This window comes from Bactrocera oleae, chromosome 3 (genome assembly GCF_042242935.1).
Source record: "Bactrocera oleae isolate idBacOlea1 chromosome 3, idBacOlea1, whole genome shotgun sequence".
In the NCBI taxonomy this organism is placed as follows: domain Eukaryota; kingdom Metazoa; phylum Arthropoda; class Insecta; order Diptera; family Tephritidae; genus Bactrocera; species Bactrocera oleae.
The window spans coordinates 81,573,705-81,599,643 of NC_091537.1; the positions used below are offsets into that span (position 1 = coordinate 81,573,705).

The window sequence follows — 25,939 nt, forward strand, 5'->3', positions numbered from 1 at the left end:
ATTATTGCTTTACAAATTTCATCCATATAACTTTCCGCTATTTTAAAGGAGCACCATCCATATAATATATTAAAAATATAGTACCCTTCATACTTATTTGTTTTTAATTACACTAAGTTCTCGATCTATAGTTAACTCTATTAATAAACGCTCGCGCTAATGACTAAATTAGTTCTAGCACAAAACAACCGTGCGCCTCATTAACGGCATATCATCCATACAGTTGTGGCTTACATCTTTCAACACACATTTCTATTTGCCTGCTTCGATTTTAATGTAACTGTCTGTTACGCCAAGTCCAATCAAATATTCCCACCATAATTATTGAGTGCAATCTGAAGCTTTATTTATAATGAAACATCCACTTTCTTACAATTAGCTTATTAACCTTCGCCATGATTTTTATTTTTAACTTCCAACGTGTACGATGAAGTCAATGTGCAACGCGTTGCAAATGCAATGTTTACACGTTTGACGTGCGTCGTAGATTTACTTGGCGTCTAAAGAAATCGAAACATTACACACTAGTTGCTTACTAATTGTTTACAATATAGAATGCACTTTGGAATATAAATCTGTTTGTATGTAAATAGCTTTTGGCGCAATATTGATTAGAGTTGTGTACGGCTGGTATCCCCAAGGAGCACAACGTTGCTTTGGGGGGAAAAATTTTGGTTTTTGAGGGGAGAAAGAGTTTATTTTTTCAATTGAAATGTTATTGTTAACTAATGGATTTAGAGAGGGAAATCAGAAAGAATCAGAAAATATCAGAAATCTTTTACCAAAAATTTAGTTGCATTAATTGCTGCAATCCTCCAGAGTTTTACCTCGTTTGAAAGTCCCTTTCTCAATTCTGATTTACCTTATTAAGTACTTTTTAAATAGAAAAGCATTTTATTGCTGGTTTTACATTTGTATGTCTCTCTCTAAAATTAGCATAGACAAATACTCTGCGCTGCTATAAAAAATGAATCGAAATAAATTAGAAATACTGCATACAACATGCGATCCCGCACGTCGCTTCATATAAAGCATTGCATTGTTGATTCGCTGAACCAGCAATACATTTGTCCGACTAAGCTCTACCGCACTTCCGAAGGGCCATCAACGTCATAAATTGCCGCAACACCGGTATAAGTACTTGGCACACACATGTTAACCCGGTAGGGAAATCCGGTGTGAATAATAATACTAAAATTATGCTGTAGATGAGTATAAAGTTATTGGCTCTGACTGACTACAGTGGCAGTAATGCCACTTTCAAAAAGAATTCCGTACTGTAAAATATTTAAAAAAAGTTGCTTCAAATTGAAATATTTAGAGCTAGTTTTGAACTAGTACGTTTGTTACTAGATCCTTTTATTATGTTTTGTTACTAATTCGAAAGCAGTGTGTTTGGTACAAGCTATTTTCGACTTATCACTTGCCTACAGTTGTAGGGTCTCCACTTTTGTATTAGTTTCCGAACTGTAAAAATCAAAAAAAGTATTTATTAATTCTAATTAACATATTTAGAACTAGTATTGAACTAGTTAATTTGAAACCAGATGTTTTTATTATAATTTGTTACTAGTTCCAAAACAGTCTGTTTGGCACAAGCTATTTTCGACTTAATTTAGTTCTAATTACGTAGCAGTAATTAAAAAAAGAAAGAAATTTTTCGAAAAGATCGGTCTGATTCTCATTTTTGGTACTAGTGACTTTTTACTACATATTTTTCTAAGATTGGCTATTAATTCCAAACCAGTGTGTTTGGTATACTCTATTTTCGTCTCAATTTATTTCTAACTACGCTAAGTAGCAGTAATTGAAAAGAGAGAAGGATATTTTTCGAAAAGATCGATCTGATACACATATTTAAAGCTTGATTATTATGATTCGTTACTAGTTGAAACTAATTTTGTCTTAATTAAACAATGCAACGGTAATTAGGAGTAAAAAAATATAATGTTCGAATTGATTGGCTCCGATTTTCAAATGTATAATTAGTGATCAGTTTAAATCGACACTAGTTTAGAACTAATCCACATTGTACTAGACTTTATATACCAAAATTGAAGGCTCTGATTTTCGTATGTATAACTCAATTCAATAGCTTCCAACAGTTCCAGATAACACTAGATTTTATATGTCCAAATTAAAACGTTTGCCTACAATTAAAAATTGGTTGCTTAGTAAGTTGAGTTAAATACTCCGCTCTTGAACTGGTGTGAAATTAGTATCTCTCTAAATAATAAAATTGTTACCAGTTAAAAACATTACTATGCTACAAATTATTTATGCTAAATTCACCAATTTTTCCAATATAGTTATCGAATTCACCACATCTTCAATAGTCACCACCCGCAATTTTTCCCTACCGGGTACTTTTCAACCTAACACATATCTCTACATGCAATAGTATTGAGCTGCATTGAGTGATGATTAAATTGCACTCATATTTTACTCGTCCAATTCACATTAATTTCACCACTTTTTGTCTGCCATTTCTATGCGATTGAGGCGCTGCAGGAGCGGGGCTACGCCGCATCAATCAGCTGCATACAGCTGTTGTTGTTCTAGTTTTTCCTGGCAATTTATTTGCCTTGCACGTTTTTATTCCATTTCGATTAGCCAGCAAATGCATATGCTTATGATTGCTGTGCTATTAGTGTTGTTGATTTAGTAATGAAGAGTGCAGTTATTTTGGCTTTCGACCTGACGATGAGCCTCTTGTCCTAGTGAAATTTAGTTTAGTGGTAATAATTTTTGTTCTGTTCTACTTTAGAAGTGTTGAGAGCCATGAATTTGAGTGCAGTTACATGCAGAAAGCGTAAAGGTTACAGGGTGTCTTAATCGAGTATAGGCGGAATATATTTAAAAATATTATTTGGGTATGTATAATATATAAAAATACGCTATGCGTATCAGAAGTGAATATAAAAAATATCTGTTTTGCCTAGAACACATTTTTTTAATTTAACAATAATTTGGTTTCTACCCCCGAAAATTTTTTACACATTTTAATTTTTTCAAATTAGATTAATATGTTCAAATCTTATTTTAAGGAATCGATTTAAGTCAATTTTATATTTTTTCCTTATAGCAGTATCTATTTGGAATAAATAAGCAAAGTTTTGTAGTCATACTTCATCAGTGCACTTTTGTAGGCACTTTGAGGTTAGGTTTCTATAGAAAGTATAAAAAAATCATCAAATTTTGTAACACTCAGAAGGAAATATCGGAGACCCTATAATATAAATATACGAGTATGTGAATGATTAGCGTGTCGAGCTGAATCGATCGAGCCATTTTAGTCTGTTTTTCTGTCTGAAAACTATTATTTTATTTCACAATCTATTTTCGCCAAATTTGGTATCGATTATTGTCCAACGCTACAATCGCCGAAGAAATTGTTCAGATCGCATCGCTAAAGCATATGTATGACAACTATACAAACTGTTCGATCAAAATCAAGACCTTTTTATACCCTTTTGGACTATAAGAAATGAACATATGTATACAGGGTATCATAGCTTTGGTGTAGCCGAATTAATTGTTTTTTCGTTCTAGCCAATGAGTCGTCTTCAAATGAGACTTTGTTTAAAGAGACTTAGCCAATTTCGGACGAATTAAAGAACTCGTTGATAATGATCACTAATAAAACAGTTCTCCCATCTAGTCGTTAATAACGTTATAACGATTAAATTAACTCATAAATAGTAAACAGCTAACTTCGTATATAGTAGTTTGTTCTTTCGTTTAGCTCTTAATAACGTTTGAACGAGTGGATTAACTCGTTGATATTATATAATATTATAAAACAAGCTTAATTGGTAAACCTGCTCAGCAATCCTGTAAACTAAAGCACACACCCTTTTATAATTTTTGTATGCTTCTAATAAAGTTGTGATTATTAAATAGAAATTTTTGACTGAATATTTATTTTTGCCGATTTTTTCTGTTCGGATGTACATATATATATCATATATATTTATGACCTCTATAGACATTAATCGTCGACATTTTCTCACACTAGCCTTAAAATGTCTTTGAAAAATTCATATTTTTCAGTTTTTCTACTTGACTTGCTATTTGTTGTTGCTTTTTTACAATTCTTATTTTCTAAACGCCCATTTGGCTGACAACAAACGACTTCATTCAACAAATACAATTGCGTTTTCCCTCTAGACAAGCGATTCGAAAAGAGATTTTCTGCTTTGTCTTTTTGCAGCGCTTGTCACAGCGCGATTTTATCTATTTGAATTTATGTTTTTCCAAAGTTTTCTCATGTTTTTCTATGGCGTATGTACATATGTGTTTGTTTGTATTATTATTTGGTTTATATATGTTTGTATGTGCTTTGTATTGTTTATTTGCTATGTGACATTTGCCACTGATTCGGGTTAATTGTGCGTATTGTGGGCTGTACACACACGCTCACAATGCTTCATTTACAACGTTATGTGTATGTGCATAGACATGGCAGCGAAAAACTAAAGGCCATCACCCCGTCGCTGTTAGGGCGTGTGTTATGCTGCGACAGTTGCGATTTATTGAACGCAATTCACGCGTAATGACTTCTTTTATTGGATGCTATCTGTCACATCGCCACCACATACGCGTGGCTCGCTGAGTGCTGGAGAAATTAGCGTTAAAAAAATTTAAGAGCAATCACTTTTTTTTAATAAATTATAAATTTGTTCATGTAAATGATGCGATGCTAATTTTTTTGAATTGAATTTTTATAGCAATTAAATGTTTTAGTTGCTTGTAATATGTTGGTTATAGTTTTTTGTATAAAATTTTGTATTTTAAATTTTTGAATTAATATGTATTATTATAAATTTTATTTATTTTTATAATGTTGGATAATATTCATATATTTTTAATATACATTTTTTTAAATTTTGTTTTTAATAAAAGTTATTTAATATTTTTCTTTTAAATTTTTAAAATAAAATGTGTTGGCTCTTATTTTTATTAAAAAAAAAAATATTTAAATTTTTTAAATTAAAAACTCTTTTTAATGTATGTATGTACGTATGTATGGTATTTTTTTTAAAGATGTTTATTTCTTTTTTTTTGTATTTAATTTTTTTTTTGTTTAATTTTTTCATTTTGTTTTTTTATTTATTTTTGTATTTCTCAATTTTTTTTTCTTATTTTTTTAATTTTTTTTTTCATATTTTTCTTGTTTTTTTTATTTATTTTTTGGTTTTTTAAATTTTTTTTTGTTTATTTTTATTTCTGAATTTTTTTTTTTGTAACGTTTTTATAATGTATTTGGTTTGAATTTTTTTATTTTCTAAATAAACATTCGTACTTCTTTATTTTTATATTTTTTATAACCTTTTTGAATTTTCTGTTTTTCACATTTTCTATTTTTGAATTTTTTGTTTTCTAAATATTTGTTTTGTGGTTTACTGAACTTTTTATACATATTTTTTAAATTTTTTTGTTTAAAACTCTTTAATGAAAATTGAATTTCTTTATTTTTATGTATATTTTTTTTTAAATAATGATATTAATAATAATTTATAATTTTCTGCGTTTTAATATTAATATTTTTGAAATTTTTTTGTTAATTTTTTTAAAATTGTATTTTATGGTTTTAAAATTATATTTTTATATAGATAAATATTTTTTTTAATTTTTTTATATATATTATATTTTATTTTATTCTTATACTATCTTTTTATGAATCTTTTTACGTCATTACATAAATTCCTTAATTTTTTTTTTTTATTTCCTAAAATTTGTTTTGTATTCTATTGAACTTTTTTATGTACTTTGTATTAATTTAATTTCTTTTTAATTTTTTCAAAATGTTTTTATGTTATTATTTTTTTTTTTTAAGTTTATTTTAGTGTTTTTTTTTCAATTTTAAATTTTATGTTTTTTAAATATTTATTTTTTGCCTCTTTTGTTTTTTAAATATCTGTTTACTTTTGGAATATTTTTATTCTTTAGTGTGTATTTTTATTTATTTTAGTTATGTTTTTATAAATTTAAGTTATTTGAATATTTTTTTTACTTATTTACTGTCTAAATATATGGATTTTATATTTTTGAATATTTTTATTATTTTTTGTTGAATTTTTATATAAAATTCTTTTATATTTTTTTATAAATTTGTTAACTTTTAAGTTTTTTTTATTATTTATTTTTCGTATTTTATTTATTGAATGCAAGTTTTTATTTTTCATTACTTTTATTATTTTTATTTACTATAACCGCCTCAATTTTCGTGCTACATTTTTAATACACACATAAATACAACTGTTTTATAAATACTTGCTTCATTTCTAAATTTAATACATATATATTTTTGTTGGGCTTCTGGCAGCACGCGCCACTCATTGGAGTCCATTTCAAACGGCTAGAATGTAAATAAACGTTCAGCGCCCAACATGGCCCAGCGGCATTTGTTGCTGCTGTTTGCCTCTATAGCAACAAATTATGATCTGTTTTTATTGCCTCAATTTTTTTATTCTCCGCTAAAAGCAACATTTTCTATTTGTTCTTGAAGTTAAATGCCGAAAACGTCATAGACGAAGCAATTTATGTATTTGTTTAAACAATACATACCGACGCAGGCATACATAGCGGCCTCTGTATGTATTTATATTTGTCTAATTAATACTTTACTTATTGGGTTAACCTTGATTTTGTACCAACAAATTCCGCTGCGCGCCTGCATGTCAGCGTAAAAGTTGGAAATTATGCCAGTGGCATACTACAGGCATGAGTCGTTGCTGTACAAATATACCAATTAATACAAATATGCGGCACACATATTTTTTTTAGTAAATATGACAAGCTAAGCAAATATTTGCTGGGAAAACACAATTGTGCGCCTTATTCGAGATACATCCCAAAAAATTAACAAAAAAAAAAATTTTAATATTACATATTTTCACGCATCATTGACAGTTGTCTTAAATTTTCTGAACGCTTTTCATAAAAATGTTTCTTAGTAAAACAACAAAAATTTTTACACATGCTAATTACAGCATATTTAACTAAACAATTTTTCTTCGTTAGATCCGTTTCCTATTTCAATCTCCATCTCGATTTCATTTTCAAGTGCTGTTGACAAGCACAACAGTTCAAACACCTCTCTGCTGTGTGAAACAATAAGCGCAAAACAAAACAAAAAAAATCTCAAATGCAATCTAAATATGTGGGATACCTGAGGCATACAAGTAGAAGAGATCTGATTTTATAATTTGTAAACAATTTTAAAACATTGACTTTTTCAAAGAAGCGAAATAGGTGAGCATGAAATCTAGATTGTATGTCTAGTTACTTCTATTTATGCATAACGATAAGGACCAACGACATTTTTGAGAGCCAAAACATATTGAATACTAGATATTTTTGGGTAATAGAAAGTATGAGCATATTCATATTCATATCTACTTTTGTATGTATGCTTGATACATACGCACAAGGTCAAAACTTTATTTCCTAATTTCACAGCTAATTGTTTTGTAAACAATTGAAGATTAATTGAATTTCGGATGCTGATTGTTTATATTAGAAAAACATAGAGCCAGACTGTCTATGCGTAATATTATGTATATACATATGTTAAAAGCTACCTCCGTCTGTATATAGTCACGCAGTTTCAGAGCTATCGAATCGAATTTCGCACACATCCTTTTCTCCCCAACAAGCTGCTCATTTATCGGAATTACAATTCCTTCATAATAACTAACAGTGTATAGATTGAGCAACTTTTGAACGTTGCAAGCTTGTTCACTACCGTTATCGCTTCCAACCAAGGGTGTATGGTGTATCGGCCATTGCTTAATCGTGCACGCCTAAAACTCATGCTCACAAAGTGCTATCCAATTCAGCAGCATTGGTTTTAGGCCGCACATTGCACTAGTTTCACTGTAATATGTAAAGCTGCAGATTTAACGACGTTTTAATCGCGCGTCGCGGCTTACATCTAAACAATATTGAGCCCAGCTGTGCGTGATAAAACATTTCCTGCACCAGTGCCAGTTGCTTGTTGTAGCGCTGAATGCTGTGCAGCTCGATTCAACGCTGAAATGTGGAAGTTTTATCACACTTCACGCTGGTTGTGTTCCAAATTCTAACGGCTTTGTCGACTGCTTTATCAGCTGACCAAATTAATTTTTTTAGTCCAAAAGTCCAGCCGTTGGGTTTATATACGCTATAAAAAATAAATAAATAAGTACTTGTAGAAATTTTGGTTTTTTTTTTTTTAACATTTTCTTAATGATTTTTTTTTATTAGTATTTTTTTTTTGTTCTTTGTTTTTTTTTTTAAATTTTTTAATTTTTTTTCTTAGTTTTTTTTTTAATTTTTTTTTTTTTCCTCATTTTTTTAAATATCTTTTTATGTATATAGTTTTTTATATATGTATATTTTTTGATATATATTTTTTGTTATATATTTTTTTATAAATATTGTTTTATATGAATGTTTTTATATGTATTCTTATATATATGTACATATATATTTTTGTATATATGTATATATTTTTATATATTTTTCATACAATGTCCCTCGTTGACCTATGAATTTGTCAATTTCCTACAATTCCTGTTAGAAAACGCAATTAATAAAAAAACAACAAAAACATGTTTGCATATTCTCAAGTGATTAGTGCCGCTTATACTTGAGTAAGTGTGTTTTTAATTTAATATTCATGTTAATTATTGATAAGCAATTTCAACGAATACATTTTATCAACACTAAAAGTTGTTATGAAAATAAGCGGTTGTTATCGCTGTTGTTTGCTAAGGAATATTTTTTGTGATATATTTTTTATTTTGTTTATATTTCTTTGCTCAATAGCGTGAACTCGTTATGTAAATATTAGGTTTAGTTGACTTATGTACATACATACATATGTAAATAGTTATATTTCTTATATTGCTTTGATTGGACCCTATATATATTTAAATTTAAAAAATATATTTTTAAGTGAAAAAAAAACGTTATTTTTTTTTTTAAATCGTGTTATTAAATTAATGTTTTTTGTTGTGTTCTTAACTCTTTTTGAAAATTCGATAAATTGTGTTTTTATGAATTATTATTTTTTTTTTACTTTTGAAACTCTCTATTTATTTGTAAATTTTGCAATTATTTGTATTTTTTATTATTTTTGATTCTATTTACTTTTAAATTATTTTTTAAATTATTGATTGATAATATTTATTTCATACATTTAATAAATCATATTAATTTATTGTAATTACGTATTTAATATCGGAATTTTTCTAACAATTTTATGTGCAATATTTTTTACCATATTTTTTTTTTTACTAATATACGTAGGTTGCCTTATATATTTGGGTATTTGTCCACTCTAGTGTTGTAATTTGGCAACTCACAACTTTATCGTAAAGTTTGACATTTTTGATGTTATACATACATACTCAGAAATTGTTAATCGTGTGTCAGCGAGCGCTATTTGTGTTGTTTACATTAACTTAAAATATTCATCTCGGCAAAAAAATTGGAATTAAAGCGCGAACATTTTCACGCGATTATTTTTTACAACTTCGCAGCTCAATCAAAAACCGGTGTTTATCGATGGTATGGTGAATTCAATCGAGGTCGTAGATCACTCCAAAACGAATTTCATGAAGGTCGTCCATAATATATATATTTTTTTAAAATCAATTTTTTTATATTTGTTTAACTTTTTTTGTTTATTTTAAAATTATTTTTATTCGTTAGTTAAATATTTTATTGATTGATTGATGATTTTTTCATATTAATAATTCTTTGTTCTGTTAAAAGCCGCTTTTTGATTTGTAAATACGGGTTTAAAGGTTAAGTTATATTATATTATTTTCTAATATTTATTTTTCTAATTGTTTTTTCTTAAAATTATTTATTTATTTAAATTTTATTTTGTGTAAAATAAGCTATTTTTGTCAATTATTTATTATTACTTTTGAGTTTAAATATATGTATGTATATATTATTAATTTTTTTTTTTAATTTGAAAAAAAAAAATTTTTACACCTGCTGTGTTTCTGTACTGTATTTTTTGCCTTTTATTTATTTGTTGTTTGTTTAAAATTTTTTTAATTTTTTTGGAATGTTGCATTAACATTTAATCCCCTTGGACCGGTTGTTACCGCGTGCTTGCTAAATGGAATATTTTGAAAGCATTGTGGTTTTTGTTTGAACCGGTATGTCACTTATTTAAATATTATATATATATGTATGTATGAACATTTGTCTATTGAAACATAAAAAATTGTTAATGGAAAAACCTCAGCGTATAAACAAATATTCATTGCTGTTTTTAGAAGCATGACGCAATGGATGAGCGCGCGTTTGTAGTTCAGTGATCAAATGATTCCCACTACTTTCGAAATATGCAAATATGAAATATTTTTTCCTCTATATTTTTCTCATATATATCATACGTAAATATGTATTTTCCATATACATATAATAGGCAAATTTGGAAATATTGTCTTCATCATATTTAAAAAAAAAAGTATTACTTTTTTTACTTTTCTTTATTTATTACTTTTTTATTCTCTTTAAAATGTATATATAATATTATTTTTGGGTATTTTTACAACGTAAAAAACCGCATAAAGTGAAAGCTTGAAATTTCTCGCTAAAATTTGCTAAAAAAAATATTTTTCTTATTTTATGTTTTTGCACTATTTTTTATTATCTTATTTATACCTCTTCATTTCTGGTTTTGCTTATTATTGTTTTGACGAAAAAGTGCACGTTGTTTACTTTGTGTGTAATTATTTCTGCGCACCAAAGTACTTTTCTAACAGTTATATTGTTTATTTTTTTTAAATATACTTTAAATTTTGTCTTTAATTTTTTATTTTTATTTTTAATATGTTCTATATTTTTTATATATATTATTAGTTGTTTGTTTTTTATAATTTTTCATATAAGAATAATATAATAGTTAGTATAGTAGTTTTATATATTTTATTAATTAACTTTCTTTTATTTTATAATTATTTTTAATTTCTGTTGTTTTTTTTATTTCTTTTTTAATTAATAATTGTTTTCTTGATTATACGTTTTCTATTATTTTTATTGTTTTCAATTTAATTAATTTATTTTTTATATAATTCCGTTATACTTTAAATTTTAGTATTTTTTTAAATTCTCCGCTGTAGTGTTTTTATTTTTTATTTTAATTAAATTTCCTGATTTTAGTTTTTTAATAAATTTTTTTTATATCATGTTTTTTTTTTTTTTTGAATAACTTCTTTTTTATTATTTTTTTATTTAAATTTTTATATTTTTTTTATATAAAAATGGTTAATTCGTTTTTACACATATCTTTTTATACTCTCGCAACCTGTTGCTACAGAGTATAATAGTTTTGTTCACCTAACGGTTGTTTGTATCACCTAAAACTAATCGAGTTAGATATAGAGTTATATATATATAAATGATCAGGATGAAGAGACGAGTTGAAATCCGGGTGACTGTCTGTCCGTCCGTCCGTGCAAGCTCTAACTTGAGTAAAAATTGAGATATCTTTATGAAACTTGGTAGACATGTTTCTTGGTGCCGTGAGACGGTTGGTATTGCAGATGGGCGTAATCGGACCACTGTCACGCCCACAAATCACCATTAATCAAAAACAAATAACTTGCCATAACTAAGTTCCGCAATAAGATACAAGACTGTTATTTGGTACACAGGATCACATTATGGAGGGGCATCTGCAGTTAAAACTTTTTTTTAAAAGTGGGCGTGGTCCCGCCTCTAATAGGTTTAATGTGCATATCTCCTAAACCGCTAATGCTATATTAACAAAGTTCACTAGAAGCAAATGTTTTTAGCACTTCTATTGACGGTGTGAAAATAGTTGAAATCGGGTGGCAACTCCGCCCACTCCCCATATAACGGTACTGTTAAAAACTACTAAAAGCGCGATAAATCAAGCACTAAACACGCCAGAGACATTAAATTTTATCTCTGAGATGGTATAAGATGACTTTATAGGAACCGCGTTCAAAATTAGTCAGTGGGTGTGGCACAGCCCACTTTTAGGTGAAAACCCATATCTTGAGATCTGCTCAACCGATTTCAACCAAATTCAGTGCATAACGATCTTTTCATGTTTCTATGTCATAGTGGGCGTGGTCCCGCCTCTAATAGGTTTAATTTTCAACTGTTAAGCCCCTAAGTACTAAATATGTGGACCCCATTGCCTATAGTTGACCTTCTACCGAAAATATCAGTCAATCCACAAAGAAATCTCAAACGAGTATACTATTTGACTTTGCGAGAGTATAAAATGTTCGGTTACATCCGAACTTAGCCCTTCCTTACTTGTTTTTAAATGTTTTTTTAACATTGTATATTCTTTACTTGATTATAATTTTTCTTTTATATTCTATTGATAACTTTAATTTTTTTATTTTATAAATATTTTTTTTTTATAAATATTATTTTATTTTTAATAATTTTATCTTTTTTTTAATTTATAAGATTTAATTTTTTTTTAATTATTTTAATTTCAAAAATTTTTCAAATTCTGCTATTTTATTAATTTTTTATATTAAATTTTTTGGTGTTGTTTTATCTTATATAATATTTAATTTATTTTTTAATTTTTAAGATAGAAAAAAATTTTAAATATATGTTTATTAATTTTTTTTGTTTTAATTTTTCATTTTCTTTTATATATATTTTCATTGTTTTTTTATATATTATAAATATTTTTTTTATTATTTTTTATTTATTTTTATTTTATAATTTTTTTTTTCCTTTTCTATTAACCTTTTCTCTATTCTATCAACAATAGTTTCTATAATTATGAACATATTGCGTATTTCTGCATTTTCGAAGCACATTGTGCGAAATCATAAGAAACCTTGGCGCCAAAATGAAGCGACTGCAGCATTAATGTGTTCTTAATTAAATTTGAAATTCTGCAGCGCAAACTTTCCAATTACCGCGGTTTCACGTGCGTGCTTTGCTAGTTTTGTATATTTTTGTTGTGGGGTAGCCAGAACGCGAGAAGCCCTGAATATTGACGTCCTATATACATACATACATACTTGTACATAGGTGTACAGAGAAATATTTATATAAATTTACTTATATAAGCGTGTTAAATTCTTATACGCTTGCTTGCATGTGTGTAAGTTTCAAATCTTCACACCAGCCACTTGGGCTAGCGCTTAGTCCATTCATGTATGTATGTTTGTTTGTATGTGTGGTTGTTTGGGTGCATGGTTTTCTTTTTATTTAGGGAATTTCACACATATGCAGGCATATGGACTCATCTGTTTTAGTAGTAGTAACACCCAAACACACATACACACGCTAAGTAAGCAGCTCATTGAAATTCCCCACTGTGTGCCCATACACAGAAGAATAGAATATCCAATAGAGTTTTGAAGTGCGAGTGATTTTCTTCAAGTATTTTTAGACCGCGTAGCACTCTGGGTATCGCTTGCAGTTTTCATCGTATTTTCGTCATTACACACATACATGCATACGTTACCTTAATGCAGTAATGACGGTGCGGCACAAATTGTTGTTGATGTCGTTAGTTTTTATGGATGTGATGGTTGTTTATTTGTAGGTTTGTGTGTGTGTGTGTTGACGCATGTTATTGTAGGCATTTTCTTTTATTTTTATTTCATTGTATTTACAAGATATGCTGAAAAATCGCCATACGTTGAAAAATGTTGGTGAATCTATTTTGCACACACATGCTTACATACATATGTATAGAAATATGTGTAAACTCGCTGTTTAGGTTGCCCCTACATACCGGCTAAATATGTGTATAGATCTGTGTGTGTTTGTTTACGAAATAACTTATGCTATGCATGCGTAATTCTCTGCAAACCCTGCTGACATGCATATCTGATAAGATATAACTTCGTATGGCTTCGTTAGATGAGCGCCCATCACGTGTTTATGTGGGTTTATGTGGGTATGTTTGACAGCACACATGCTTACTAATAGCTAGAGTCGCATAAAATTACAATAGGTTCCGCGCCTAAAACCTTCGAAATACCACCAATTCGATAAGCCTATTGACGCATGCGCGTTTACTCATCGCATGTGTGTGTTCTAACTCAAGTGTCGTTGATGTGTTGGGTGACTAAACAATTTAGGTCTCATCAGTTAAGGTTTCTTCTGTGTTAAAATAAATTTTTCAACTGTTTTAAAGTCTTTGTCGTTGATTAAGTGTTTTTATATGTAAATAGAGTACTTTACTAATATCAAATAGGGCTATAAGAGGTTGGCATAGTTATTTAAATACACTGGCAGCAAAAAATTCTTGATTCCTGAAAAAAGATGTGAAATATCTTCTTAATTCAGCGCCTTCTTCCTACTGTGGTGAGCTTGCTTTCTCGTCGATTTTAAGCTTATGACCCCTCAAAAAAAACGTGCTTACAGAAAACGAGGTCATGTATACTTCACACTGAATTTAGTAGGCTAACTTTGTTCACTTAAGATGATTCTGGAAAGACTCTCACAAGATAAAAAGCTCAGGAACCTTATTAAAACGAGGCCTCAAACGGCTCAGTAAAGCGAGTATGCTCGAAGAAAAAAGCTGTTTAAGCCTCTTTATAGGCACATATTAAAGAAAACATGTATACACCGTTATTTTCAATATAACAGCATACATACAAAACCTTTTATTTTAAATTCTTGTTTCGCTTAATATAAAAAAACAGCAAGGAAATAGTAATGTTCTAAGTCTTACACCATTTTTAAACTCTGCTGACGTAAACTTCTTTAAGAAACTGTCTTTTTTTTCATATTTAAAAGCTTTATCTGACTAAAGACGGCTTAAATTACGAACTTTTCACATTCAGTTAAAAAACACATTTTAATGTGAGAGAGATTCAAAAAAAAGTCAACCTCTCGAAAGCTTACTTTTAATAAATTTGTTAAGTGGTACTTCGAGCGGCACTTAAAAGCTTTCTCTACTAAAAGCTATTCATGCTTTTTAGCTTTTGCCAAAACAACGAGATTCACTTCAAAAACACATTTAGATGAGAGAGGGTGATACTAAAAAAAATTATGCTCTCAAAATCTCGCTTTGAATACTTCTTTTCAGAGGTATTACCTCTTGTTATGCTATCTCCATTGGAGCATACAAGAGTTCTTTCTTCACAACAGCCATTTGTTCGATTCGTCATTTTTCAAGGTCAACCTAATTAAAGAGAGCTTTTCCATGTAGCTTTCTAATCTAATCTAAACACTTCAAATTAAATATGTACCTTTTGGTCAGATTTTTTAACTTGTTGCTAACAATCGAATATTGCTCATAGGTCTTCTCAATATAGACGATTTAAGCTTTTGAGCTTTAACGCCAATTTTGCAACTCATAGCATCAAGGGCTTTCCTCGTATTTTTTTTACTACTACAGCATGTAAGAATATATATACATAGAAATATATCTACTATATGTACATATGTATATAATAAAATATATGTATGTATATATTGCATACAATCGCAAAGTCATTGTCTGCTTATTCATCATTCTCTTATTCACCAACATATTCCATTTTTTTTAGTTGACTATTATAATTTTTTGTAGCCGTTCAACGTGATTACGCTCATTGAAGTGCGCATATAATTAAACTGTGATTATATTGTGATCACTTGTCAAAGGCGCGTTTTGCATGCCAATGTTTAGTTAATCTGGGTGTTTTTCTTTATTTTTTTTTGAAACTTCGTCATTTCTGCATCGCAACTATAATACCCTTCACAGGTACATTTCTTATAGCATAAAAGAGTATAAAAAGATTCTTATCTTGATTATGATAGATCAGTTTGTATGGCAACTATATGAGATTGTAGCGATGACTCGGATAATAATCTATGTCAAATTTCGTGACGATAACTTGTCAAATAAAAAAGTTTTCCACACAAGGACTTGAGTTTTATCGGTCAGTTTGTATGACAGCTATACGCTACAGTGATTCGATGTAGAAAATATCTGCAGATGTTATAGTGTTGATTTGTACAATAGTCCCTACTACATTCCGTGAAGATATCTGGTCAAACGAAAAAGTTTTCCATACAATAACTTTATTTGGATCGATTATTCTGTATGGCAGCTACACCCTATAGTGGTACGATCTGAACAACTTATTCGAAAATTGTAACAAAGTCTCGGATAATAGTCTATGCTAAATTTGGTGAAGATAAATTGTCTAATAAAAAAATTTCCTATACAAGGACTTGAGTTGGAACGGTCAGTTTGTATGACAGCTATCTTCTATAATGGTCCGATCTGAACAACTTATTCGAAAATTGTAACAAAGTCTCGGATAATAGTCTATGCTAAATTTCGTGAATATACCTTGTCTAGTAAAAAAGTCAGTTTGTATGACAGCTATATGCTATAGTACTCCGATTCTGACATATGAGCTGTTTCTTGGTGAGAAAAGGACGTGTGGAAAACTTCTGGTCGACATATCAAAAACTTAGTATTTAGTGTTTAGAGTATAACAATGTTGTACAAAACTGTAATGGTAGAAAAAGGGAACAGTTTTCAAAAGAATGTCGGATTATTATATAGATATTATATATCGTTTAGTCATTAGTCATTTAGTTGTACATACATATACATATACTTGTACTTATGTGCTTTGCTCATGTTGTTAACTCAATTTGTCATATGAAACAATTAGCGCTGGTCCTTATGGCCGCTGACGGGTGTGAATGTGCCGACACCGTGTCATTTTCCGACCCTCCACTCCTTTTAATTGCGAAAAGTGAAAGCTTAGCTCAATTTACAAACCGCTTATGCGGATTATTGCACATTTTCATAAGTTCCCACTTAAGTACGAGTACCGATGGCATGTCATGCATACAAACATACAACTAAAGTATATAGCGAAAAATGTAAAAATTTTACAACGTCGGCTGCCGAACACCAACTATCTGGTGGCAACCGCATGCGTTGGTTCTTTTTCAACATTTATAAGACTTTTTTTTACGCTTAATTGGATTACAATTTTTATTAATTTTCTTTTGTTTTTAGTTTTTCTTCGACAATCTCAGCGTTTTTCTTTCTGCGTGTCATTCCTTTACATTCTAAATTACGCGCAGAAAAAAACTACAAATCACCTCTTCATGAACTCTATCTATTTGCTATTGGACTCGTGCTACCATATCATGTGGCGGCGGCGTCTAATCGGATTCTCGGTTCATTGATTCGGTTGTTCTTATAGCGGTTTCACCTCAATGTGGCCACTTATATGGCACACCACCAACTGTTCTCTGTTTGCCCCAACCTCCATACGTAAAGAGTTAATTCTAAATGTATTTTGCTTGTCATTTAAGTGATTTCTGTTACACGCTCTTATCTAGCGTTGATATTTGGTGTGGCTTCCTTGTGGTGCGTATAGCAATTCAACCACTAATCGGATTGTCTTTTTTATATTGCGTGCTTCTTTCTGTATTTCGCTTTGGAGAGATTGATGGGTGATTGATTCTACAAATATACCTATATAGATATATGTGTGGTTACGTGCCACATCGTTTTGGTGCGCATCTTAAGTAGTTCAAGTCTGGCTTTCTCAAGCTTTTATGTGGCTTCATTTATTTTTAACTGCAGCCTAAAGCCGTATAAAATGTGAAATGGAATTAAATGCAATAAAAAAGTATTACATATTCATTGAAAAATTGAACTTTATAACCTCATCTTAGATGTAGTATTGAATAAATTGAGGTGACTGAGGTAAAGATTCTGTGTAACTCTCAGTGGTATTTGGTACAAACATCGACTTGGACCCGCAATATGCAGCATTTATAAACTCTCCACCTCAATTTAGAGACGGCATTGAATAAACTGTTGGGAAAGGATTTTTAAACTTTATAAGCAGCTCCGTTTAGGACTGGGTTGTCCAAGGATTCCCAACGAGGCTGATTCTCGGCACCGGTCGCATGATACCTTAAAATTGAATGCTGTGCTTTTGAACAGCAACGAATACCCAACTATAAAGTCAGGTCTTAGCTAGATACCTCCCAACTGCAACAGGGGCGAACTGTGTCCCTGCCATTGTCGTGATACGGTATCTATTACCAGTCGGCACCCACGGGGACGGTTCAGTGGGGGATTTTGCCTACCAAATATAGATGTCATGGTTTTTATAATACCAAAAAAATTGTGTATTCTGGGTACCTTTCCTGACGGTATCATAAAAAAAGATAACTGCTTCGAGTATAATCCAAATATTTGCAAATATTGAGCTTGCTGTTTGGGTGTGTGACTTTGCTAAGTCTTCGATTCTAAACAATTTCGTTGAATTTAAAACAACATTCGCGCAAGTAAAGAAGAATACTTGTACTATTAAAAATACACATCGAGAATCTCTGCTTACTAATTGTATTGGAAATTTTTTTTCAAATTATATTTTAGCTTAATATGGAGTCTAATCGCTCTACTTTAAACTATTCACCGGAAAATGTTATCCTATTATTCTCTTTAATTGACATTCAAATCTTCAAAACTGACACTATTATTTCCCCTTTTGTTTTTCACTCATTCACTAAGTGCCTACCGTGTAACTCGCCGTCTATCTGTCGTAGAGTTCATTCTCTTCCAACGACCTTTGTATTTCGTTGATAATTATTTTTTTCCACTCTGCTTACAGCAAACAGGTAGCCGCTACCTGTTTGTATAATATATATGTTTGTCTACTATCTATCCGCCATAACTACACGTGCAACGCGCTGCAGGAGGGTGTGTTTTGATTTGAATTGATTGAGTATATTGTGTCTGCTATATACAATTTTATCGGCGCTACTACCTGCCGCCACTATCAGTTGTATGTTGTTATTGCTTACATACATTTCTAGATATGAGTTTATATTGTATTAAGATTATAGCCGAGCCGCATAGCGAAGGTATTCTATTCATGAATCCGACATTCTGAAAACAAAACTCGTCTGACGCCATTACCTTTTCGAGTCTTATTGTCTCTTTTATAGTGCGCCGTTTTTGGTAAATTTGTATAATAATAAACATAATAATAGAGCCACCACAGTCAGTTGGTAGTGTGATCGTATGCTGAGGTATTATTGAATGCATACATGCTTTTTGCTGTTTCTATCTTCGTTGGTCTTGCGAATTGCAAAGCGAAATGCGCTAACGTTTAGAATGTCGCATAAAATTTGTGTTCGAGCCACGTAACGGTATTGATATGCTCGGTAAAAGTGCTATAAAATGTGATTGCTGCTACTGACAGCGCGTTCTGAAACTTTTCTTATATTTTCTTGCCGGAAAATATACTTATACGGGCCCCACCAGCTTATGCGGCATAACACAAGTTTAACAGGCTTTATACCAGTTTATGCAACTTTATACTAGTTCATATGACTATAGTTTATGCGACTTTATACCAATTTATACTCTTTTAAACTAGTTTATGTGATTGTTTTCGGCACAATTTTGTTGTTGTTCCGTGTCTAAGTATTTGGAACGCAGTTCCTTATTTCCGCTTCGTATATTTTAAATTGAGTGTACCACATTTAGTACTTCGTAATTTATGTGTCGTGTAGCCCAACTCCATACACACTAGTGTCTACTTCGCACTTCGTTAGCTCCTTTATCCTTTTTTCTTCGCTTCTTTGTGCGCATTTCTTTGCTGCCAAGTTACGTAAATTAGCGCTATTTCTATGCGTGTGTGTACTCGTAACTTCTCAACTTTATTGCTGTAATGTCTTTGACGTCCAACGTCTACTAAATGGCAGTTAAAGTCATTAGTGTGTATTGTTGTTGTTGTTGTTGTTGTTCAAATGGTTTCTGTACCTTAGGTCGCGTTCTTCACGCTCACGCAATCCTTTTAGTCAACTTATTTGTGGCGGCGTCTCAGTCTAATTGTTGTGCCAAGATATCATTACAATGTAACTACTAACTACCGGATGCTTGAAAGCCATCGTTTGTTTGCTGTTGTTGTCATTGTTGTAATTGGCGTAGCGTTTACTTTCAATTTGATTTGAAAATATTGCAAATTGGTTATTTGCTGTAAAGTGTTGTGCGAGTCGAGTTCGAAAAGTAAATCGTTCAGTTGAGTTTGTGACGTTTAAAGTGTTGAACAATAATTTTAGATGCGCGCTTTCGAAAGAATTTTAAGTTGAAAATTTATCAATATTGAAATGTACTCTACCTAAATCAATCAAATTATGTGTTTTAGTGATAGAACTGTAGTTCAAACAAATTATATATAATTAAGTAACTGAAGTGCAAGTGAGTGCTGTAGAAATTATGTTTATATCTAATAACTATACAACGCTCAATAAATTTTAAATCTCTCAAAGCTTTCTTCATACCCAATCTAACAATCTTCCGAGATATGAAAAACTGCCATAATATCTATACAAAATCATTTAGTTTGGCAACTATTTCGCGATTTCTATACTATTTTTCAAAGCTTACTTGAAAAAGCCGACAATAAGAAGCTCTCATCGCTTATTAGTTGTTTATTGCTTACCTCAACGTGTTTTAAAAATAAAAAGTGCGGTTTAAGTATTTGTAAAAACATTTATCTAAGAAAACAATAATATTGTGTGTTTCTTTCTTTAAAACGATAGAGCATCGCTCAACAAAGCTTTCCAACTCCACTGAAAGCTTTCTTAAACACCCTGTTATCTTCCGAGATCTTTCCGAGATACGAAAAACTGCCGTACTAACTACATAAAATCATTTAGTTTGCCAACTATCTCGAGATTTCTTTACTATTTTTTAAAGCTCACTTGAGAAAAGTTCGTTTTATGAAGGCTTGAAAATAGGCGCAATCGAACCACAACCACGCAACTTCCCATATACGAGTATCACAATTTTAAATACCCTTTGATTCTTTCACTTTATAGCATATATACCGAGAGTCGGTGACGCTAGCGAAACCAGACTTTGCATAAATACTTGCTCACGTTTAAAAATGGTCGAAATCGAAGCATAACTTTTTACCCGCAGTTACCGAATTTGTGGACCACAGTGCCTCTAAAACTTGGCAGTGATAACATATTTATATGAATTCTATTTAACAGAACTGAAAAGCAATTAAGGCGAGTCAGTGCAACTAAAATACGCGTTAACTCAAGTTCTAAGCTTCAAAACAATTATCTGTAACATTTAGAACGTTTATTTAGGAATTGTGAATTTTTAAGTGATTTGAGAACATAAGCATCTAAGGTGATCGTTGTTCGGGCAACAAAAAAAAATTTTTTTTTTTTGGCGATAACTCTTTTATACGTGCAAAACGGCGGCATTCCACCTTCGGTTTTCAACAAACAATGTCTGCGGACTTTCTGCCATATATATATATATATATATATATATATATATATATATACATAAATATATATATGTATGTTGATTTGTCTGTATGTATCGGCGCAGATGCACTTGATTGCTGTTGAATGCAAGCATTCCTAAAATATCAAATGTAAACATTTTTTCCAACACAACAGTTGCAACCAGCAGAGAAGCCACAATAATTCCGACGTGTAATGAGCTACAGGAACTGGTTTTTGATAAGTACATACATATACGTCTAAAGGCTGTATGTGCCTGCAATCAGACAACAAGTGGCAAAGTGATTACGTTGAAGTCGTAAAAATTTACAAAACAACAATAAAAAAGTTGAAAAGTTACAAAGGAAGTCAATTCATGTACAGTGCAAGAACTTGATAAAACAAAACACAAAAAACGCAAAAAAAAACGCATCAAAATAAAAATACAACAACGCAAGCAGGAAAAGCAGTGCAACAAATTAACGAGAAAATTATAACTCGAAACACACAACAACGCGCATTGCTGCAACAGTTGTTATTGAGCCGGCTACAGACACGACGTGTGCACCAGCATGGCAGCAATGCAGCAATACCAACACCAGAAGCGGCCAAGCATCACCAACTGGTTCTCCTCACTACGCCGACAGCCAAAGAATAAGAAAGCCGCCGCATTACAAACTGGCGGCGACAAGCATTTTCAACGCAGCTGCATCGATCTCAGCGCCAACAGCACCTTCTATGTGCCACAAGTGGAGCTCGGCGGCGGTGGTTTGTCGGCTAAGAAGGGGCAATGTTACTTGCCCAGCGCAGGCGCATCTATTGACAATCTGCAGGACGATGAAGATGCCACAAGTGACGACAAGCGCGCTTTGGTGAGTGGCAAACGTGTCTCGCAGTTGTGCTCACGTTGTTGCTGCAGCAGCAAGTATGCGACGTCATCACGTCCTGAAACGCCGCAAATGCGGAAACGTGCCGATACAACGCCGGCACACGTGAATACGAAGCCAACAATACCAGCAACGACAAAGTCGAAAACAAAATCACCAACACCGTACATCACTATGGCCAGCTACAATATACCCGCGCTCACCGACAATCCCATTTATGAAGGCCTAACAACGGCGCCCATCACGTTGAGCAGTCAACACACCGTGGAGAAGGAGATGCAACGCAATGTCGAAGTAACGCACGCGCCCTGCGACGAACCGAATACGCTGCTGCTGACAAAACGCTCGGAATTCACACGCTCTGTGACCACTACCATACAAAACACTATGGTGATAACGCGTCCCGTCGAATTGGTGTTGAACGAGCGCGGTGAAGTGGTAGCGCGGCGGCCGCAACGTGAGCGCGTCAAACAACGCTCGAATAGTTTGGATAATGTGCTGAATGAGGATGAGGAGAGCGGCGATGCTGATACGGTGAGCGCGAATAGCATGCCAATTTGCGCATTGCGGCACGGCGTAAGTCCGCTTAATGATGCCGGCGGCGATTTGCGTTTTATTGACGACAGTTCAACGTCACAAAGTGAAACGGAGCGCAGCGCGCAACACAACAACAAGGAGAACAATAAGCCGAGTTGCAATGGCAGCAAAGCGTTTGTGAAGAATCTACCAGTGAATTTGAGTGTGGGAGAAGAAGGCGGTGGCGGCGGTAGTAATAGCGACAAGCTTAGCTGTGGTGACACTAACGGCTATGACAACAACAATTATCTCTGTGATGACTGCCGGAATGTCTTGGTGCGGAACCGCAACAATGCGGCGCAAAATGCTGTGATACTGCGCAACAACAACAAGGTAAGTAGACACAGCAGAGAATGTGTGTGAAGGGCAACGTGCGCGGCAGGTTTGCTGCGGCGCGCTTATGTGTTAAGCGCGTTGTTGTTGCCAGGCGTCGCGTAAAGAATTAGCTAAGCTTAGCCGCTCTTCGTGGCATTAAATTATTTTTTAATTGTTTTGTTTTAGAATTTTATGTTTCTTCATTTTTATGATCACTTTTTATTACCCCGAAACCAGTTCGGACGCGTTTTTAAAGCCTGGGTTAGCGTGGAATTTTGATCAATTACCTGTACGCTGTCTGTTTGTTATTATTATATAGCGTCTCTTCTATTGAAACATTGTAAGGAACTGGTTTCAATCTACACTTAGTTGTCTTCATAGCGTTTTACAAGCGCGCTTGAACGCCGTGCGTTTGTGCTCGCGCGCGCCCGCTGTCACAGGCGCTCGCTGTACGCGCCGCTTGTGTGCCTCACTGTCCGCTTCATTAATTGTCTAGCGCGGCCGATAGATGGCATTCGTACAGCTTTAATAAGCTACATCGGCGCAAAGACGTTGGCTTTTAATTAACTATTGACGATCACCTTCGCTACACTTTTTGCGCGCTGCAAAGGAGTGGTTGCAATTGTGTTTGTTGTTGCTAGCGCTGAAAGGTAGCAATCTACTTACTGGCGCGCAGTTTTTTTTTTCAAACTAAATATTAAAATGCCGATTTAAATATACGGTTAGGTCATTGCGAAAATTAGTAGCCGGTGGAATTGCCTGTAGAGTTAAGTTGCAGTTGCGCGAAATTTGTTAGATAGTAAATCTTCAACACTTTGATTTTTGTTTAAATATATATTGTTTCTGCGTGAAATCGCTGTAGTGCATAATTTATTTGCTATTTAATATTTTCACCGGTTACAAGTTGAAGCTACATATTTTTTTTATATTTAAAGCGGTTGCAAAATTTTTAGTAGTGGTGTGCAATTTTCTTAATTTTCTCAAAAAACACTTTCGTTTTTTGTTTTTCCTCCACAATGCAAATTTTTTTTTGTTGCTGCCGCGGAAAAAATATCATTTTCATAAAAAATATAAAAATAATAATTTTAATTTGGACATACAAATACAGTATATCCCTAGAGCTAGGAAAAAAAAAATAAACAAATATAAAAAAAAAATTAATTTAAAAAATTTTAAAACTGAAAAAAAAATTTTTTTTTTAATGAAACAAAGATAACACAAAATAGGGAAAAAATTTAAAAAATAATAATAATAGGTATTAGGTAGAGTGGCAGCCTTACGACACACCTAGGCCTTTAGGAGGCCCAGTGTGATACCACTGGGTCTAAGGTCCCCTCACTCTATTGGCTCCTCTTTGGTCCACCCAAAATAATAATAATAATAACAAAATGTAATAAAAATATATCAAATAATAATAACTTAAAAATTAAATAAAAAATTAATTTTTTTTTGTCGTAAAACAATATTGTAAAAATATTCAAAAACTAAATTATAAATTTGATGAAAAATAAATAAATAATAAAAAAATATTTCTAACAGTATAATGACCATTAAAAGCAATGAATTATTATTTTTTAATTCAGTAAAAAAAAATTTTAAATTAATAAAATAAAAAATGAAAAAACACTTAAAAAGGACAAAAAAATTATTAGTGAAAATAAATTAATAATAACTAATTGAAATAAAGAAAAAAAATCCATTAAAACTTTGGCATTCAAAAAAGAGTAATATACAAAAGTTTGGACACAAAAATGTTCAAAAATTTAATTACAAATTGAATAAAAATAAAATAAAATATTTCTAACAGTATTACGATAATTAAAAACAATATTAAAAGCAATTAAATTAAGCAAAAATATCTATGAAAAAATTAAAATTTAAATTAAATATAATAAAACATGGAAAAATAATAAAGAAACAAAAAAGTATAAGAAATAATAAAACTAATTGAAATATAGCAAAACAAAAATTCACAAAACCTTTTAAATTAAAAAAAAAAAAGTTTTGACACAAAATTTTCAATTCAAAAATAAAATATAAAATAAATATAACTTAAAAGGATACAATAAGTTAAATAGTAAAACAATATTAAAAATTTTTATTTTAGTTTTTTTTCTAATTAAGTGTATGAAGATACACATAAAATTACTATAATAAAATAGTAAAAAATAAGTACTATTTCAGATAAAATAATAAAAAAAAACTCAAAAAATATTACTTTTTTTACATTTTTAACTTAATATTAATTTATTGTAAAATAATGAAGATAATTTGTCCTTAATGGCCATGCGTTTTAATCAAAAAGCATTCTAAATTAAATAATCTGAAAAACTTTTGAAATTTGATAGAAACAAATTTTTTTTAAATAAATATGTTTTAAAACTGAAGAAAAAGCAATTTAAATACCTATAATCATAAAAATGTTTCAAGAAGATTTTAATGTACGCATATACATACAAAACTTATGTAGTAGTTACATATGTACATAAGTATATAGAATATTATTTTAAAATTATAATAGATCTATTAAAATGTAGAAGGCGAAAAAAATGAAATTATTATTTTTTAGACATTTTCTACAGTTACTGCTTCGATCTACATCAATAAAAAAATATGCAAAATAAAAAAATATACAAAAAAAATTTAAAAAATAAAAAAGCAAATAAAAAAATTAAAAAGAAATAAATAAAAAACTAATTGAAAAAATAGTTACAGCTTCGATCTACATAAATAAAAAAATATACATATAAAAGAATAAGAATAAAAAAATATTAAAACTAAATGAATAAAATATTCAATTTAAGAAACATAATATTTTAACAATTCATTCTTTTAGCAAATATTATTACTAGTATTTACTATAGACTAAAATGTATATTTTTAATGTTGAAAATTTTGTTTTCTTCAAGTAC

The 25,939-nt window shown here is 30.9% G+C and overlaps 1 protein-coding gene across 3 annotated transcripts in view; it reads left to right on the top strand.

Moving 5' to 3' along the window:
* step (cytohesin steppke) overlaps positions 1 to 25,939 on the top strand; it is a 112,834-nt gene that overhangs the window by 65,039 nt on the left and 21,856 nt on the right. The window contains exon 1 of one of the 3 annotated variants that reach the window (XM_070107024.1): positions 21,407 to 23,045. The exons of the other annotated variants lie outside the window; for them this stretch is intronic. Coding sequence (XP_069963125.1) covers positions 21,822 to 23,045 — 1,224 coding nt within the window. The 5' untranslated portion in view covers positions 21,407 to 21,821. Of the gene's footprint in view, positions 1 to 21,406; positions 23,046 to 25,939 lie in introns of those variants that run through there. 3 annotated transcript variants of the gene reach the window in all.